Source organism: Solea senegalensis, linkage group LG5 (assembly GCF_019176455.1).
Source record: "Solea senegalensis isolate Sse05_10M linkage group LG5, IFAPA_SoseM_1, whole genome shotgun sequence".
NCBI lineage: Eukaryota > Metazoa > Chordata > Actinopteri > Pleuronectiformes > Soleidae > Solea > Solea senegalensis.
The window spans coordinates 14,655,491-14,674,175 of NC_058025.1; the positions used below are offsets into that span (position 1 = coordinate 14,655,491).

Genomic DNA, 18,685 nt, shown 5'->3' on the forward strand with positions numbered 1-18,685 from the left:
CATGCGGAATTTGCTGTCGCAAATGTGGAGCACTGTACGCTCGCAAGTTGGCAAGGGGAAAATAGACGGAGAAAACAGCGGCTCTCTCGTCCATGGTGAGGCTGCTGACCTGCTGATACCCTCCGCCCACCCCCAAGCGTGCACACACACACACACACACACACAAACAAACATAGAGAAAACCCTTTTGCAGCTTGACTCTAGAATGATAAAATATATAGGAGGAATGGTGTGATCCTCAGGCGTGTTCACGGTGAATGAGTTGGCAACGCTCTGCAGCTCTGCAGCCTTACATGTCTGTGAGACAATCATGAACTCACAGGGTTAATGATTTCTCTTGCGTCTGAGACTCACCTCCACTAAGCTGTCTGTGCTCATGTTTGTCTTCCCTGTAGGTTCTGAAGTCACTCCTGTGTTTGACTTTGTCTCCCCCTGTTTCTTTCTCTCATTCCCTCATTCTTTCCGGCTGTCAATACTGTTCTCCCCGCTCTCACATTGGTGACTCTATACCTCTGCCTTCGTACTAGAGGTTTAGCGAATGAAAGTAATCAGAGTGTGGCACAGATTTAAGTGAGACAAAAAGAAGACAAGGATAGCGTACGGAGACTGAGAGAAAACTCAATAAGACGAGAGGACGCAGAGTTTGGTCCCGGCACTGTCTGACAGTTGTTTCAGACTTGTGCAGGGGGGAGGGGAGGCTTTTTTAGGGGGAGGGGTGGATGGGGGAGACAGAGGGGAACATGCTGCCTCAGTCCTGAAGTGTCAGTGTCTACAGTGGAACTCTGGGAAAAGCAGAGTGAGTGCTGCACTCTGTTGAGCCATGAGGGAATGGATGTTGTAAACTGCTCCTTTTGATTTATCAAACACCTTGAAGTGCTTAGATGAAGATTTCCTTGAAGGCATCATATCATGGATTCTGACTCGGACTCTCCTTTCAACTACTCTTGGCCGTCTTTCCCCAAGATGAGGATGCGCAGGAAGACCGGACAAAAAGGTAACAGAGTAAAGAATAAAAGGTGGAAAGTCACTCTTGCTTCCCCTGTCACTCTCTGACAGTCGCAGCCAGAGATATTGGCCGAGCCACTTTCCACTTCACAGGCAGAACTATTCATGTGACATGTTGATATTTGAAGTGTTTGGCAGACTTAAGACGCGCGTGGATTGGATTTCAAAGCGAGAGCCGGCGAAATGTACACAGAGCTAAGCCTTATAGCTGCGTCACGTTACAGATGACAAATGGAAAACTTTACAGCGAACTGCACTCTTGGCAGACACGTTTCACCGTCCACTGTGGAACAATAAAGTTAAAATTAGACCATTCCCATTACAGATTTTTACTAACCGGCTGCACTCACTGCATCACCAAGTCACAGAGAGTGAGATAATGGCATGTTTGCCAGTGATGTAACCTGATATGTGACAGTACGTTGGGGAATGTCAGATGTCCACTCGAGGCTGATTAAGTGGCTTGGGGCTTTAGGCATTCTCAGGCCACACTGGTGTGCATGAATGAACCCTGGTGAGGAGTTGCTGTGGCCTCACGTGACAGCTGGAAGTGCAAAAAAAAAAGAGCTCATGAAGCTCAGGCACGCGCAATTGATAATCAATGATAATCAGTTTTTTGTTTTAGGTGTCAGTGATGTGACTGTGTGGGAGCTCAAGTTCAGCCTTTACCACAGTTTTACAGTCGAGTCATCAGAGACTGAACCACCGCAGTGAAGTCAAACCCTGGATGCTTCCACTTGCACAAACTCAACACTGAACCAGAGCAGTTGGGAAAATGTCTTTGTACTGAAAGAGAGCGAGAGAAAGAGAGAACGACAGACACAGGGCAAGATCAGGTTACTGCCATGTCTGTGTCATGGCTCGACTCCAGTGATTCTTTTCCTCATCTTTCACTCTAAACCTCTGCAAGGTTCTACACGTTATTGCTTCTTAATTGTGACTGACGTCGGCAAAACTTCATACAAACTGTCTGTTGGTGCTATCCAGTTGAATAGCAGAAAAAAAACACCGTGTGGATTCAGATATTTTTAGACCTTCATGCATTTGAAGCGAAACAGCTCTGGTGTAACGGTGCATCTGCACAATGATATGTGTTTTCACGTGTGCTTGTTTCTTCACTCTGAGGACTGATGGCTTCTCTCTTGGGGGTTTCTCTCCTCCCGGATCTCTCGATCCATGTGACGCACTGAAATGTAAACACAGTCGGAAAGCACACAATGTCATGCTTGGATCGGGATCATCTGACCACAGGTGTCATAACTCGGAGTGAGTGTGTAGATTTTGGTAGATAATAGTTCTTATAATTTAAATGGCCTTTCCCGAGATACCTCCCCCTTCACCATGTAATAGCACCCTCTGTTGTGATTATTTTTCTCCCTTTTTTTAAGACTCTGCTTATTATTTCATTCTGCTCCTAATTTCTCCCAGCTCTCTCCAAAGTGACGGTTGATTAGTGTGGTGATTTAAAGCGAGACTTACATCATAAAAGAAGGTACAGCCCGGACAAATAATCCATTTATACTCATAATAAACAAGCCGAGGTGTATACGCACTTAAAATCATAATCCTGTGTTTATATTAACCTTTTTGTTTTGCACTGCAGCTCCTAAATTAGAGTGAACGCTGAGAAAGAACCTCTGTGACAGCCCGTCCTCCCCCTTTTATCCTGCCTTCCTCAATCTCTCTCCCAGGGGTGTGCATGGGTTGAAGGGTCACACTCTGTGTTTAACTGCCCTGTTCTGGAAACCTGGCTGTGACTGCTGTCTTTGTCTGGCTCTCTGTAAAGCTCCAGCTTTCTCTTTCCTCTCTTCTGCCCGCTCAAGGCGCTGCTACTGTATCGGGTTGGCTCGCACTCGGGGACATAAATATCACAACACTCGAAAGTATACTTTCTAATCCCCATTCAAATAGCCGCGCACACATATGCTCCATACGCTCTTTAAAAGTGACTCTGTCTCTCGTGAGGAAAGATTGATTTTGTGCGGCTTAAACGTCGAAGTAATATGAACTCTCTGCTTCTTTGTTATTCCACATGTTTACTAATGTTAAACACAGATCACAGTGCCTGACAGTAATGTTCACTGAAGCGGCGTTTATGGGTCAGAGGTGTGTGAGTGATCGGGCCCACGGCGGCCAGCTGTGGCTTTGGATCTGGCCCAGAACTTCAAATATTAGGTCTGTCTGTCAGGTTCCTGAAGTGAGTTTATATGAAATAGTATCTGCTTTCAAACAGCAGCCTGACCCACGTCCAGGACGTGACCCCCTCCCTGGATCTGATTTTAGACTTAAACTAATCCGGCGATACGTAGTAGGCGATCTAATGTGACTTGAGCAGGTATTATGGATTAGGGTTCAGGTTCACACACTGTCTAATGTTTTCATGTAAGACCTTAGAAGTTGTTGATAGCAGAAGAACCATTTGTACTGTTCAAACGGGCTCATTTCAGTCTCGTTCTTGGAGATAACATACTTTTGGAGGCACAGTGTTGGCGTGGAGTGGTTAAACTGGAGTCTGTTCCTTTGCATTTGGTGTGGATGGAACAGGCATCATCTGGTGTCCTCATCAACGTCCGCTTGACTCCGCGTTGCCTCGCAGATTTATTGGATTCACCGCCTACAGGAAGCACAGCCAATTGTTGGTCTGATTTATTTTCTGTTGCAGATGCTGGACTTGGCTTATTTTTGAGGAGTCTGTTGCTTCATTTGTTTCTATAAATGGGTTTTAAGTGACCATAGTTTAAAATTCCTTTATATTTAGGCATGACGTATAATGTGAAATCACCTATTCGGTGTTGCACCTGTAATGCATAATTACATGGTCTTAACAGGTAAGCTTTAACGTTCACCCACAATCTATTTCTGTGAGCTTTTATAGAAGCTTCCCTTGTAATTTAGTGTTGCTTACTTGTTGAAATCCTGAATAATAGTGTATTTTTAAAAAAAAAGTCCGGCCTACCTGCTGCGTACTCTGCCCACACTCCTGCGAAGCTTGACCGGCGTTTTCACAATAAACCAGAGAGGCAAACACTACTGAAGCAGAGAAGATAGAGACGATATCTAGATATATGTTTGAGTGAGTCACAGACAACTGGCCAGCTTCAGTTTTTACTTTAATCTTTACAGCCTAAACATTTCCATTGCTTTATTCTTCTCAAATGATTTGTACTAATGTTCAAGTTAATATTAAACTGAAAGGGATAAAACTGCAAGAAAATGTTGTTTACACAGTGTGTGGGACACACCACACTGACTCTGTAAACTTGGACAACAATGTTATGTTCCCTTTTAGTGCTGAAGCAATTAACAACAATGAATTGACTATGAATCGATCGCTAAATCAATTGTCAACTATTTTGATATTGGATTAATGTGAATATTTCCTGGTTTCTTTTAGACAGATTAAACGATTGAGAAAATAATATTTAGTTGCAGCCCTATTCTCTTTACACCTGGTGGAAACTATGGCACATGTGGTACTTCACCTGAGTTAAAAGCAAAGGTTTTCATCAAGAAAACACGCCCCTCCGTCTTTTGAGTTACACCCTTAAAAAAACCCTTTTTTTGAGAGTTTATTCAGTTCTTTATGTTTTTGTTGAGCTGAAACCTTTTGTGTTTGGATTTCTGTTTGTTTCCCAATACAATTTGATTCACTATTTCATTTTATTAGGTCTCCAGACACTGTACAAATAAGATCCAACAATACATCACTGTGCTGCGTGAACGTCTCATCAAAGGTTTGTTGTCGTGGGGCTGTGGTTGAAAAAAGCGCTTGGCTTGAAAACCCTCTAAGAACGTGTGTTGTGGAGAAGCTGGTGCACAGAGCAACTTCCCAGAGGGAGCTGTGTGTGTGTGCGTGTGTGCGTGTGTGTGTGTTTTGAGAGAAGGAGTGTTTTCTTCTGTTTAACAGCAAAAAAAAAACGTGCCGACGGCTCACAGTGACTCTACTGTGCTGAGAGACTTCAAGTCAATGCTACTGTGTGCTCACCCGGAGTTATTTCCACTCACCCAGTGTATCGAAGGCAGGGTGGGGGAAAAAAAACATGCCGACAGATGCCTACTCACAAGTCCATGCACACCCATACACGTGTGTGTGTGTAGAGCCTTTCAGACAGACACGCACATAGAGAGACTCATGGTTCAGAACAATGACATGCAACTGCCCAGGATGTCTATGTCACTTCCTGTGTTTGTGAGGAGTTATTTGGTGTCGCTGTGGAAACCAAATGTAATATTGAAAAACCCCTCTCTCTCTCTCTCTCTCTCTCTCTCTCTCTCTCTCTCTCTCTCTCCCCTGCCTCCCTCCCTCCCTCCCTCTCTCTCTATGGCTCCCTCCCTCTCTATAGAGAAAAGCCAGTCCATAAGAGAAAGCCAGGCCTCATCCCCAACTCTGGCTGCGGCTGCCAGACTGACGGCGATGATACACGGCAAAGATCGAGTGTATGCCAACGCCATGCTGGTGGACCAGGTGAGTTGGGCTTGGATTATTTATTCAAATTCAAACTCAAGTACAGTTCGGTCATTAAGTCGAAAAGAAACCCGAATGCAAAATCCAGAAGAGACCAGTTGTTCCGTGAAATCCTTTTTTTTCTCTTTGCCACCAATTTCTCACGTTTCTGTTCCAGGTGGAGGAAGTGGACATTAGATACCGCTCTCCCGGACAGGAGGAGGTGAGCCCTTTCTCCATGACTCCCCCAAACTCAGGAAACTGTCCCCAGCACCGGCACCCATCCTCACCTCATAATGAAGAGAGGCGAATCCAAGGCCCCAGTCAGGAGAACCATCGTATGTCTCCCCCTTCTCCCTGTGCTTCCTCCCCGTCTTTTCCTTCCTCCCCCTTGGCTTCTGCCTTCCGTTTGTTTGAAGGAGCACATAGGCGTCAGAAACAGTCGTGCCTCCCAGCTTCTCCTACTTTAAAGCGCAGAGGATGCAGCTTGACGGAGGCAAGCCGCGGCCTGAGGTAAGACGCTATTCCTCTTGGTTCTCGATTTAAAAATCCAATTCACTTTTATTATGAAGTAGTATTGAACACCTCACAACTGATTAAGGTTTTTTTTTATTATTATTTTAATGAGAAAACTCTACACTATGGCCAACTTTATTCCTCAGCGATGATGACTTATCACAAAACAGTCCAGTGACTTCATCCCACTGAGACAGCAGTATCAGATGTTCGGAATGTTAGCAGAAGCACTTTTTGATGTTCCCATGCCGTGATTGTTGTCAGTGAAGGTGCGGGAAATGGCAGGAAGTCTGGACACGATTGAGCTGTTTGTTTTGCAGTTGCTGAACATTCCTTCCAATTTCCTCAGAGCTGCAGCTTTTTCTGTGCTCAGACGTACAGTGCGACGACAGCCTGTCGGTGGTTGTTCGTGATGATTTTTTATAGATCGTCTGCACTCATCTGTGCTCAATGGTGAAGGTCACCCTGCACACAGAGTCAATACGTTATTATGCTGTTGTGGACCAGTCGGAGGCGTCAGACTTTCAGATTGAAGAATGCAAACTTAACAGTTTCATTCATGCAATGTCTGATACCATAACATCCAAAAAAAAACAGAGATACAGCCATTGCTGAATATTGTAGCTGCAGGCTCATAACCTAAGCATGTGTTTGTGTGTGTATTTATATAAATAGTCCCAGTCTGGAGTGTGACAGTGGGGAAGAGGACATACTGGGACATTCCTACCCCTGCTCCTCTTTAAAGCAGCAGCCATTCCTGCGCTCCAGCTCAGGAGAGGAGAGGGATTCTTTCAACGCGTCTCCGGACATAAACTGCATGCAGTCCAACAGCACGCAGACGCCCACCAAGGTATACCATCTGTACAAATGTTGACAGCTTTCATGTGAGGGTTTGAACAAAAGAATCGCATTTACTTATAAAATTATAAGCAGTTTTATGCATTGTTTTCCATTTTCAGGGGCTACAAAATAATAGGACAAACTCGTATCATGATAAATAAAAGGCTTGTTTTGAAAATCTTTTGCAGGTATTGACTGTCTGAAGTTTCCCCTTGATCTCAGGTGACTGACTTGGTCACTGAAGAACATTTATAAAAGCTCACATTTCATTACCTTTAAAAGCTCTTGTGCACGCTTTTGCAGCATGTTTTTGGGTCATTATCTATCTGCAAGGAGAAATGTTGTCCAGTCAGTTTTACAACATGTGGCTGAATCTGAGCAGAACGGACTATAACCCTGTACACTTGGAGCCTGGTCCACTTGCACTGCCATAACACTGCCTCCTCCATTTTTGACTGATGACCATGAGCTGTTCCTTTCCTTCTCCATCATTCTAGTACAAGTTCATCCTTGTTTCATCTGTCCAGAGAATCTTTTTCCAGAACTCTGTAGGCTTTTGATAAATTCTAATTCTAATCTAGCCCTCCTGCTCTCGAGTGTTATCACTGGTGTCCGTATTTACATTCATGAAGCGTCTCTTGATTGTCGACTTTGACAATGACACAACAACAACCTCCTCGGGTGTGTTCTTGACTTGGCTGAAGTGTTTTTTCTTCACCATCAGAAGAATTCTGCCATCATCCCACTTTGCTTGTCTTCCATGGTCTTCCAGGTTTTCTGGTGTCTCTGAGTTCACCAGTGGATTCCTTCTTTTAAAGAATGCACCAAATTGTTGATTTGGCCACTCTATTTTGGTTTCTCAGTCGAATGATGGCCTCCTTCACTTGCATTGACATTGACACCTTTGGACATCATATTGAAAATGTCAGTAAAAAGCCACCAAACGTAATCAGCTGCAGACCTTTATCTGCTTGGTCTGACAGGAAATAGTGAGGTAACAGGCCACGTCTGGCCATGAAACTCCTTTTTAGTTAATTGTCCAATTATTTCTAAGCCCCTGAAAATGAAAAATAATGTATAAAAATGCTTATAATTCCCCAACGGTTAATGTGTTGTTGTTTTTTTGTTCAATCCCTTTAATTAAACAGTCCACACACCTTCACATCTTGATTTTTAACTGTTGTCTTGGTCATTTTATAGACCAATTTAGTAATCAGTTAGCTGATAGCATCAAATTACACAGGCCATCTGTGTACCATACTTCCATTAGATTCATTTAGCTTTTTTGTTAGCAGACTATTTTTGCAGCAATAAAGTAAATAAAACACCAGAAGCCCAGGGAGCACAGTGTCATACAGTCAAATATCAGCTGATAAACCAAGATCCCCAACAGACGTTAGTCTGTCAGGATTCTGCTGACAGTCTTTTAACAACTGAACCTGTAAACATCTGTTTACTGCTCCGTCTGATCTCTTTGCTCATCCAGAACCCAGAGGAGGCGGAAGTCCGTCTGCGTTCCTACTCCTACTCTTCCCCCAAAGCAAAGCCATCAAGGCCGTTGCTAAACCGAGACGCAGCCGTCACTGACCTGGCAGAAGGTGAGTGATCTTTGACCCCTTTGCCCTGTGACCTTTCTGTTCTCAGGAACCAGCTGAACGGACACATGTGCCACATGTCTAAAGAGGGGGGAGGCCACGTGTCGTAAATGAGCTCTTTAGCGTATATGTTGTACGTGGTGTGTTAACAGTCGACTTTGGTACAGCACGACTCGTCCGTCTGTGCGAGCGAGTGTGCAGCATTAAGGCCCTGCTTTGTCCCACATAGATGGTGCGTTCAGCAGCGGCAGTCGTTCTCTACTTCAGGCTTTATTTCTCTCTAAATCCCTTACTCGTCTCAACCAAGTTAGTAAGTACAAGAACAGTCCTGGTTGGTTGGCTGGTGAAATACACTTCTCTACGTCTTTTTGGCTCTTCCTGGGGACAAACTATGGGACAATCTTCTGATTATCAAGAGCTGCACAATTAAAAGGCTCATTTTGGTGCATTTAATACGTCTATACATACCAAACATGCCTCAGACATGAATTCATACACAGCAGCGTTTCTCATTGTGGCCATAATTGTGCAACTCTTAATTTGTGGTAAGACGTTTTCAATGTAAATGGGAGTGTGTTTTGGACATGCTGGTTAATCAAAAACACACTTTCTCCAAAGTTTAATGCCAAGTCATCTTAATAAAAATCCCATCTCTAAAATGACTCACAAATAAAGGTCTGAATCTGGAAGATTTCTATATCCCAAGGCTTTTGAAAAATGTTCTCCACATAACTCTGATAGTTGATCTGTAGGAGCAGTTGTTTCTACTCTGAGGTTTCTTTTTTCTTTCACTCTTGGTTTTTATTTTCTTCCACGTTTACTGTCATCTGGATTTCCAAGGCAGAACTTGTTTGCTGTTTGTTCTCTCTCTGTAGAGGCTTGCTGGATACTGACTGCTTGAGGGATTCTTGTATTTCTAACTCAATTTCATTTGGAATTATTGACCTTATCAGCTGATTAACTGTGTACTATTGTCTTCATCTTTGTCTGATTGTAATAATGTCTTAAAATGTCTTTTGGCCTGGGCTAATTTGCTCGTTCTTGTCTCGCTACGTTACAGAGCAGAGAGCGTTCACCCAGACAGAGACGCTGAGAGAAAAGAGGTAAAACCAGTGTGAAATTCCATGAGTTCAGGCAAGATCCGCTGGACTGTGCAGGGTCTTGCAAAGTTGCCCCTCCCCTTTTTTTGGTATCAGTGTTGATGAGTGGTTAGAGGTTGGCTCAGTTGGGTCTGCATGTGTGTGTATGTGTGTCTCCAGGGTTAACTGTGTGGTTGGGGTCTGACTGTGCAGGATGTGACATAGACCGGGGCAGGAATAGGCTTTGATTGCAACCTCAAAAACAACCGTAAACACTAAACGGCAAAAGCCAGGACACAAAACCTCAGAATCATCCTACTCGTTTCTGGATCACATGGAAGATGCTGACGTTGTTTGTACATACTGTATTCTATACATTTTTACCACGTGTACTGACTCACCATCCAGTCCTTGTGGAAAATGTGTGTTTTCTCCTGCAACTACCATAATCCATATTCATGTGTTTGTTTACTTCATCTCACAGCCTCATACATTTATCATGTGCTAATATGCTTCTTGTTTGCTAATAACTTTGCAGTGCAAACAGTGGAAACACTTTTGAAGATCAAATTTATCGTACTGGATAAATTGATTGTTGTTTTAGAATAGGCCACGTTAACACTTTGATGTTAATATCAGACTGATCACAATATTTCGATCCATCCATTGTTCACTAAAAATGTAGCACTAATAAGTGCATTTGTGAATACTTCACCAGGCCTAGAAGAGGTTTGTAGTCTTAAAGGAATACGTCACCCATTTGCATTTAGCTTTTATTACTAAAATAGGGCTAGTATTTTTGAAAATTGTGCTTCCCAACGTCAGTTTCATTCTTGTTCTTTGTTACATGCCCACCTTTCCGAGCCTTGAAACTGCGACGCTAATTCCGCACTTTTTAGACCCATTCGTGGGGGGGCGGGACCACATTCCCAGAATGTGAAAAATGTCCGCCATCTTTGCTAACAGTTACGCTAACAGGACCAAGTATCACTGGTGGGCATGTAACAAAGAAAAGAAGGAAGATATTTCTCAACTCAGGGGAAACTGAGGTTGGGAAGCACAATTTTCCAAAACTGCTATCTCTATTCTAGTAATTCAAAGCTAAGTGCAAATCGGTGAAATATTCCTTTAATCATAGATGACACACACACTCAAACACACACACATTTTTGTGTCTCCTGATGAGCGGACGCTCAAAAAACCTGGTCTGAGGTGTGTTATATCCATGCAGGGTTTTGGGTTTCCGTAAGCGGGCCCAGTCAGCAGAGGAGGAGAGCAGCGCTTCACTCCAACACCTCACCCTCACAGAGTTCCTCAAAGAGTATGTTTTCAGCAACAACAACCCCGCGGCCAAGCATGCGTGGCTTAACTCATTCTAACCCCATCGGAAAAGAAAACCATTCTCCGACTCATCCATTAACCTTGTGGACATAAAATATTATTAAATTAACCCATTTAATATCACAATGTAGGTTTGAATGTGATGTCGCATGTCATGTTTCTTTTGCCTCTCTTTGCTTTGTTTTGCTGCCTCGCACTGAGAATGACTAATGCAACAAGCATACGTTGCTACAGACACCTGACACATTAATAATTGCATCTTGTCAAGGTTGTACTATAAATAGTATCCACTAGAGTCCATAGTGACTTCCAAGCATGCCAAGCATGTTGTTGAGAGTAATAGTCTGTAGAGCAGGGGGGCTAGAAGACTGTCTGGACATTCTTTCATTCCAGCATGACACCATTAAAACCAGATGATTAACTAGTATATTAAACGATACTGAAATAAGGATTTGCCTGTGTAAATGTGCGCATGTTGAGTTGGAAATCTGCGGTGTTCCATAAGCCAAAGTTGTAATATAATGTGCAGGGCTGTGAAAAAATGACCACTGACTAAATGTTGGCCACCGAAACAGGATCGAGGATGAGGAGTGGGATAAATACATCATCCCGTCCAAGGTGGAGTCGGAGAAGTACAAAGTCAGCCGGACCTTCAGCTTCTTAAAGAGCAGGATGTCCAGCACCCGCAACAAGACCAAGGTGAGGTGCTGGCTGGTGATAGCCTGAGCCCGTGTAATTCTGTTTTTTGATTAAAGGCAAGAATACTACAGTGCTTAACAAACCACCCAATGTAAGGTTTATGCCACAGCCGCCCTAAATTAGCCGCATTAGTAATTATCAAATCATATTTTTTATGTTTTTAATTCACCAGTATGTAGAAGCTCTTTAACCGAGTGGATATTTTTAATGCTAAATTATAATTATAATATATGTATATATAAAAAAACAACAAAAAATAGTAATGCACATTATTATTTCACGATTAAGATGACAAATTATTGTTATTTACTTGCATTCATGAACAGGAGCCCAGTGAGTTAATGAAAAGATGAATTCTTTGCCAAATAAATAACTTTTTGAAACATTTGGTCCAATACATTTGTTAATCATTGTGTATGATTGAAACTGTGGTTATTCAAAGATAGCTGATAGTGTGAAAGACTATCAAACGACTACTGCAAAAGCTTTGGAGTAAAGGTCAGACTGGAAGACTCTTCCAAAGTCGAGCAGTAAAAGGTTTATCACTTTTCAGTCAAGCCAGGTCAGAATTCCTGTGCTGGGGAGCCATTGTATGTTCACTGTGCCTTTATTTGGCGAGAGAGAAAATTCTCTTAGCAACGGGATACAGAGAAAATATCCTCTTACATAATACATAGACCCCCCCTCCACACAGCATGAGGAACCAAAACACATTCCATAGTATACTTTCACTTATATAAACGTGTACATGTGCTCGACGGCGTTTTGTTTCCACGTATGTCACAGACGCGCGATGCACACATGCAGTCAAAAAAACAAACAAACACGCTCTCTTAGACTTCCCTGTAAAGTCTCATTTGAAAATAAACATTGTCGTATGGCAGACATAAAACAGAGGGTGTAGAGCTCCACAACAGCAGCTGTCCCCGTGGACCTTAAACAAGTAAATAGAAAAGTTCATTCTGAGGCCTCTTTATCTCCGCTAACGCAGCTTTAAACAGGTGTGTTTCAGCAAGAAGACGACCACCACATGTCTCTTTCTGCCTGTGGCTCAGAGTCGTGTTATTTTTAATTTTGACTTTGAATTGATATCCTGGTGCTGAATTAGTAAATTAGGAATATTTCTGACTTGTTTCTCAGGTGAAGGGGAAAGAGGTGAAAGAGGGGAAGGAGAAGTCGGGAGCTGTGAGTGGACACCAGTTTGTTCCTGTCTCTCCATCTGGTCCTGCTCTCTGTGTGGCCTGTGATAAGTCTGTTTCTGGGAAGGAGCTGCTGCAGTGCTCCAGTGAGTATTACATTGTCAGTGTTTTTGTTGTTTGATGTCTTGTGGTGGCTGAACTGTTTAGGATTTGTGTAAATCTCTTTGCTCGCGTCGCCTTGATGTTGTGCTGTTGGGAAGAAGTCAGCTTCCTCCCTCCCACAGAAGAAGTCACCATCGACCATGAGGGGCAGAACACACAGAAACACATCTGGACACGTGCTTTTATTGTCACTGCAATGATCAAATAACCTGGCATTTGCCTTCGTCTGCAGGCTGTTTCCTGAACGTCCACAAAAGCTGCAGAGAGTCAGTTGCGGCCTGTGTAAAGGTAACTACCAGCATCACATGATGAATCTGAAAACTTGACTTTTAAAAGGACAAATCCATCCTGAATTATTAAATGTGTTTTTATTTTAAATATGGATAAAGGTGCATGTAAACTAGATATTTCAAGACATTTCAAGAGGATGACAAATTATTTAGTGAGCCGAACTCAGTGACAGTTTTCTTTCTGTGCCATACGTCCAGTTTGAGAAAATAACTTATGACATAGACTGGGAAATCCTTTTGGACTGTATATACAGTATGTCATTTGCAAATCCAAACAATACATTCACAATTGCAACTTTTATGTTCCCTAGTTTTAACAAACATCACAAGTGTATTTCCTTAATCATCAAAACATTTGATGAACCATGAATTATGCTTCTGTGCTTTCGTGCTGGGGCTGAACGACCGTTTAAATGACATGTACGGCGATTCTGTGACTGCGATATAACTTATAACAAGATGGAGCGCCACCACGCGAGATACCATCAGAATATTAACCGCTCTGCTGTGATGCAAGGATGACAACTTTGTGTGCCTTTGTCGTTTTCTTATTGCGTCGGTTTCTCATGGCTATTTTTGCATGAAAACGAAAATGTTGTTCAGCTCTACTTCATATTGTGTATCTTAACATGACATTCGTACAATGGAAGATTACTATCAGCTTTTTAACATCCCCTCTCCCCCACTGGTCCACTACAGATATGGCCTTTGCTGTCTGGTTGGGAGTCCTTCTTTTCAAAGTCTTTGAATAAAGCATCCTGTTTCCATCAATTGTCCGTCAATGGAAAGTCATCAAACCACTGCTCACACTCACCCATTTGTGTCCGAGACGTAATGGAACCATGGCTCTGCTGTGTTAACGTTGGTCAAAAACGTCAAATATTGCCTTTAACTACAGTATTTACACTTTCTGTCCACTGTCCACTCAGTGTTATGACCAGAGGACGTTCACATATTATCACTTGGTTGTCAAAGTTCTTCTTTAAGTGTCCACTGACTGTGTGGCAACAACATCCCGAGTTCAAATCTGGCTTTTACTGCAGGTCATTCTTTCCATGTCTCCCCTCGTGTTTCCTCTCACACTCGGAGTAAAGGCTTGAGGCCAAAAACAATATATATGAATCCGTCAGTGTAAAGTAGAGGCCGACTGAGAGGAGTTGGGCACAGACAAAGGAACTCCTGGAATGTAATGAACAACAACAAAAAGTGTATTGTCTGTGTAGACGGGGGTCTATTTAATGTTATATCTGGACATACGTGGACTCCCGTGTCATACAAGCACAGCAAGTCGATATTTGCCACAGAAACTGTGATTTCCATCTGCTGTCGCTAATATGATTATGTCGTTCCCCAGAAGCCGCAGGAGAGGAATGCACTTCTGGTGAAAAGCAAGACCATGTCTCTCCCACAGAGTGAGTGAGAAATTACAACGTGTCTCCCTTCCCCCCCCCTCACCTCTGCCGTGTCCTCCCCTCCTCTGGTCTTTGATTCATGTGGTTTTCACCTGTCCTCCCTCGTTTTACATGTCATGTATTAAGTAAACCATTTCTCCTCACCCTCCACTCTCATTCCCCTCCTCCCTTTTGTTTTTTTTCCGAGGTTCAGAACAAGTTAAATTTTAATCTTTCTCTGTAGGGGATCTGTCCAGGATTGTGTTTACACGTGTGTTTGTGTATTAGTAATCGGGATGAGATACTATGTCATCGGCAGAATCGTGTTATTTCTCAATGTGAAGCTCTGGCTTCACTGTTTTGGTGTCTGATAAAGGTCAAATCCAATCTTTATATCAAACTGTATTTATCATCACATCATATATATCAATAGCCTGGAGTTGTATAAGCCAGTTGCTGCTGCATTCAGGGACTGCAGACAAAACAGCAAAACACAAAACAGACTTTTGAAGTTTTTATTTTGTTGAAGTGGAATGCGTCCAAAGTGTTGCTGAACCTCGCTGCTGCTCCTGATTTCCTATTCAGACTTGATGAAGGACAGCTCTCCAGCCTTCCTCGTCTCCTCCTCTTCAACCTCTTCACTGCCAGCGATGACCAGAGAGAAAAGAGACAATGTCGCTCCCCTCACAAAGAGCCTTTCCATCTCCATCGACAGCAGGTATCCAAACAATACTTCCATGTGTGACATTTTGAAACGTGACAACTTCAGCCTATGATTAAATAAAAGGAATAAATAAAAACAATCAACTTTGTGATTTGTGTGGCCACAGGCGTCTGAGTGACTCAGCGGGGATGGACGGAGAGTGCGCGGCCTCGCTTTGCTCTAACAGTTTGTCTGATGAGGGGACACCAGTCACGACGACTCCCCCCGCCACTGACGCGCCAATCCCTACGCAGGGTGAGTGTGAAAGAGAATTAAAGGAGTCACATGCCTCCGTCACTACATTGAGAGTTAATGTAGAGAGGACTGTGATTCAAGGTCTCAGTATCACTTCTCTTCATAGTATCATATCGGCTCATCCCTTTTTTTATTGTTGTTCTCACAGATGCTGTAGATGCTCCTCTGATGAGCGACTTGTCAGCAGACCTGCTGGGACTCGATGCGGAGTCATGGAGTCTGGCTGTAAGTCCAGAGTTCTGTAGACAACACGACAGGCACACCGTCAAACGACAGGATGTCATCTATGGTGAGATTCTTTCTCTCGTCTTTCCTTCAACAACTAAACGTGCTTTACCCAAAGAAACTTTGCTACGTCCGGCGACAGCAGCCCAGTCCGTCACAGAACACCCATTCATTCTCACACTCAATTTGGACTGTCCACTTTGCCTAAGCTCCAAACTGGAGAACCCAGAGAAAACCCATGCAGACACAGGGAGAACATGTAAACTCCATGCAGAAAGGCTAAAACAGACCCTATTTGGAACTTATTTTCAGTGAAAACAATGGAAAGCCTGATAATATTCATGATACATACAGAATATCCTTATTGAGGCATGTTTTTAAAAGGTTAACGGCCACTCTCTCCATGTGTTTGTTTGTATGAAATTATGTTAAGTGCTGATAGTTAATAAAAATAGGCTAGTTGTACTGTGGGTTCTATAAATAAACAAATCATCTGCACCTGGTAACATTTTCACAAGACGCCACTATAATAACTTTTCACTGGTGTCCTGCAGAATTGATGCAAACAGAACTGCACCACATCCAAACCCTGACGGTCATGTCAGAGGTGTTCAGGAGAGGGATGCTGGAGGAGCTACAGCTGGACATGGACTGCGTGGCCCGGATCTTCCCATGCTTGGATCCCTTGCTGCTCTTCCACAGGAACCTCTTCGGAGCGCTGCAGGAACGCCGGCAGGCCGCAAGCCAACCCGACCGCCCCCAAGATTATCTCATCGTTCACATCGGCGATATCCTGCTCCAACAGGTTGGCGAACACTCATTCGTGCGCGTAAACGCATAGACACAGTACGCGCGTACTCAGCGTGCTCTCTCAGTTCTCAGATGAAAATGCTGAGAAGATGAAGGAGGTTTACGGCGAGTTCTGCAGTCACCACACTGAGGCTGTCAACGTCTTCAAAGAGCTGCAGCAGCAGAACAAGAAACTGCAAAACTTTGTCAGAGTAAGTTACTTGGAAACTATTAAAAAAACAAAACAAAACAGGCTTTTACAGTAAAATGTCTTGACTGAGTGTTATTTTTGCTTTTCACAGCAACAAAGCAACAACTCTCTGGTCCGACGGCGAGGGGTGCCAGAATTTATTCTGCTGGTGACTCAGCGCATCACCAAGTATCCAGTGCTGCTGGAGAGGATATTACATTACACTCAGGGTAGGTCAGGTCTATGTGTCCTAAAACTGTCAATCAATATCCTGATTATTTACTCATACATAGCATAACACTGCTATTACTTCTACCTCTACTACCACTCTTACTATTACTGCAACTGTGTTAACTACAGGGGAAACCTATAGTGATACACACACAAGAGAGAATGACATTTCAAAATGTTAAAAGTTACAGAAATTAAAACGTTTATAGAGGTTTTAATTCATAGTATGAGGATGCCACATGGTTAGTATGTATTGTAATTGTGTGAAAAATCCTCAACTTTTTTATCTTCACTTTCTTTGCAGCCTTGCTGAACAGTTGTTTTTTTTCCTTGTTCACTTTTTCCCTTGACAGAGGGAAGTCAAGAGCACTCTGACTTGTCAAGTGCCTTGTCCCAGATCCGTGACGTAATTGCTGCAGTGGACCTGAGTGTGAGTAAGTATGTGAGGTGTCAGGAGCTGCAGGAAGTGCTGGCCCGGCTGGAGAACAAGAGCTTTGCCAAGCTGAAGAATGGCAAGGTCTTCCGGAAACAGAACTTGCACAGCTCACACAGGGACCTGCAGTATAAAGGTCTGGTCTACTGGAAGACTGCCACAGGACGTCTAAAAGGTATGTATGATGTCATCAATACCGGTAAGAGTTTTTTTTTTCTGTTTCGAGATGACCAGTGCACATGTATTTCCACTCCTGTTTTCAGATACTCTGGCACTCCTGCTCACAGACGCACTCGTTTTCCTACAAGAGAAAGACCAGCGCTTCGTATTTGCTGCTGTTGTAAGCTCGTAATCCTTTCAAATCAGAGACACGCTTGCTCTCTTACTCTCTCCATCCCTTTAATTTGCTTTATCCACATTTTCAGGACCAGAAGCCTCCTGTAATCCCCTTGCAGAAGCTCATTGTGAGAGAAGTCGCCAATGAGGAGAGAGGGATGTTCCTTATCTCCGCCTCCTCAGTGGGACCAGAGATGTATGAAGTTCACACGACCACCAAGGAGGAGAGGAATGCATGGATGAAACACATACGTCAAGCTGTGGAGAGGTGTGTGTGTGTGTGTGGGTCAGTGTAGTGTGTATGAATATGTGTGCGTTACTGATTATCTGACCCACTGGTTTACAGTTGTCCCGAGGAAGAGGAGGAGGAGGAACGAAGTGTTGAGTCAGAGGAAGTTAAGCGAGCTGCAGAGGCCAAGGTTCAGAAGATCACCAAGTTCCAGGGTAAATAAAATGATACAATACACAATAACACAATAATAATAATGGACTGTAAAATCACTTGAAACAATCAATGGTTTCCTTAATCTGTGATGACATTTTATTGTACATAGAGCAATTGTAACCATTACCTGTGTGTATCAACATGACAGATTTCATGACTTAATCCATCATCGCCGAAACTCCACTGTATGTTTTGTGTAGAGACACTGCTGGGTCAGGATCAGCATATTTGCAGCAGCCTGGAGGAGAAGCTTCATTTGTATGCCGAGCTCACAGAGTTAACCCTCCACTCACCAGAGCCTGTGCCACACCGCCACCTGCTGGTGCAGCCAGACACGGACAGCGAGACGCCACAGCAGGCGTCCTCACTTCTCACAGCTGCGCTCAGAGAAGGTGAGGGTTCTGCTGTGTGGATACAGTGTCGCTCTCTGAGTTTCTTCCCCCCACTAATTTTGGTTAAATAATAACACTATTGTAAACCCCTAATATTCAACCATGGTTCACCTACACTGATACTATTTTGTAATCCACAGGTCATGTTGTGTTGACATTACATATAAAGTGGATATGGCCTCCTT

The 18,685-nt window shown here is 43.3% G+C and overlaps 1 protein-coding gene across 5 annotated transcripts in view; it reads left to right on the forward strand.

Moving 5' to 3' along the window:
• LOC122769179 (rho guanine nucleotide exchange factor 28-like) overlaps window positions 1–18,685 on the forward strand; it is a 37,432-nt gene that overhangs the window by 13,283 nt on the left and 5,464 nt on the right. The window contains exons 1-23 of one of the 5 annotated variants that reach the window (XM_044025512.1): window positions 743–994; window positions 5,349–5,470; window positions 5,628–5,962; window positions 6,641–6,815; window positions 8,292–8,403; window positions 8,630–8,710; window positions 9,461–9,503; window positions 10,711–10,800; window positions 11,396–11,519; window positions 12,660–12,804; window positions 13,053–13,108; window positions 14,465–14,522; window positions 15,087–15,219; window positions 15,332–15,459; window positions 15,608–15,748; window positions 16,239–16,489; window positions 16,560–16,685; window positions 16,776–16,893; window positions 17,248–17,502; window positions 17,591–17,667; window positions 17,753–17,931; window positions 18,010–18,107; window positions 18,309–18,500. In XM_044025512.1, the coding sequence (XP_043881447.1) occupies window positions 910–994; window positions 5,349–5,470; window positions 5,628–5,962; window positions 6,641–6,815; window positions 8,292–8,403; window positions 8,630–8,710; window positions 9,461–9,503; window positions 10,711–10,800; window positions 11,396–11,519; window positions 12,660–12,804; window positions 13,053–13,108; window positions 14,465–14,522; window positions 15,087–15,219; window positions 15,332–15,459; window positions 15,608–15,748; window positions 16,239–16,489; window positions 16,560–16,685; window positions 16,776–16,893; window positions 17,248–17,502; window positions 17,591–17,667; window positions 17,753–17,931; window positions 18,010–18,107; window positions 18,309–18,500 (3,124 nt within the window). In that variant the 5' untranslated portion in view covers window positions 743–909. Of the gene's footprint in view, window positions 1–742; window positions 995–5,348; window positions 5,471–5,627; window positions 5,963–6,640; window positions 6,816–8,291; window positions 8,404–8,629; window positions 8,711–9,460; window positions 9,504–10,710; window positions 10,801–11,395; window positions 11,520–12,659; window positions 12,805–13,052; window positions 13,109–14,464; window positions 14,523–15,086; window positions 15,220–15,331; window positions 15,460–15,607; window positions 15,749–16,238; window positions 16,490–16,559; window positions 16,686–16,775; window positions 16,894–17,247; window positions 17,503–17,590; window positions 17,668–17,752; window positions 17,932–18,009; window positions 18,108–18,308; window positions 18,501–18,685 lie in introns of those variants that run through there. The other 4 variants (XM_044025509.1, XM_044025513.1, XM_044025510.1 and 1 more) reach the window with 4 other exon arrangements.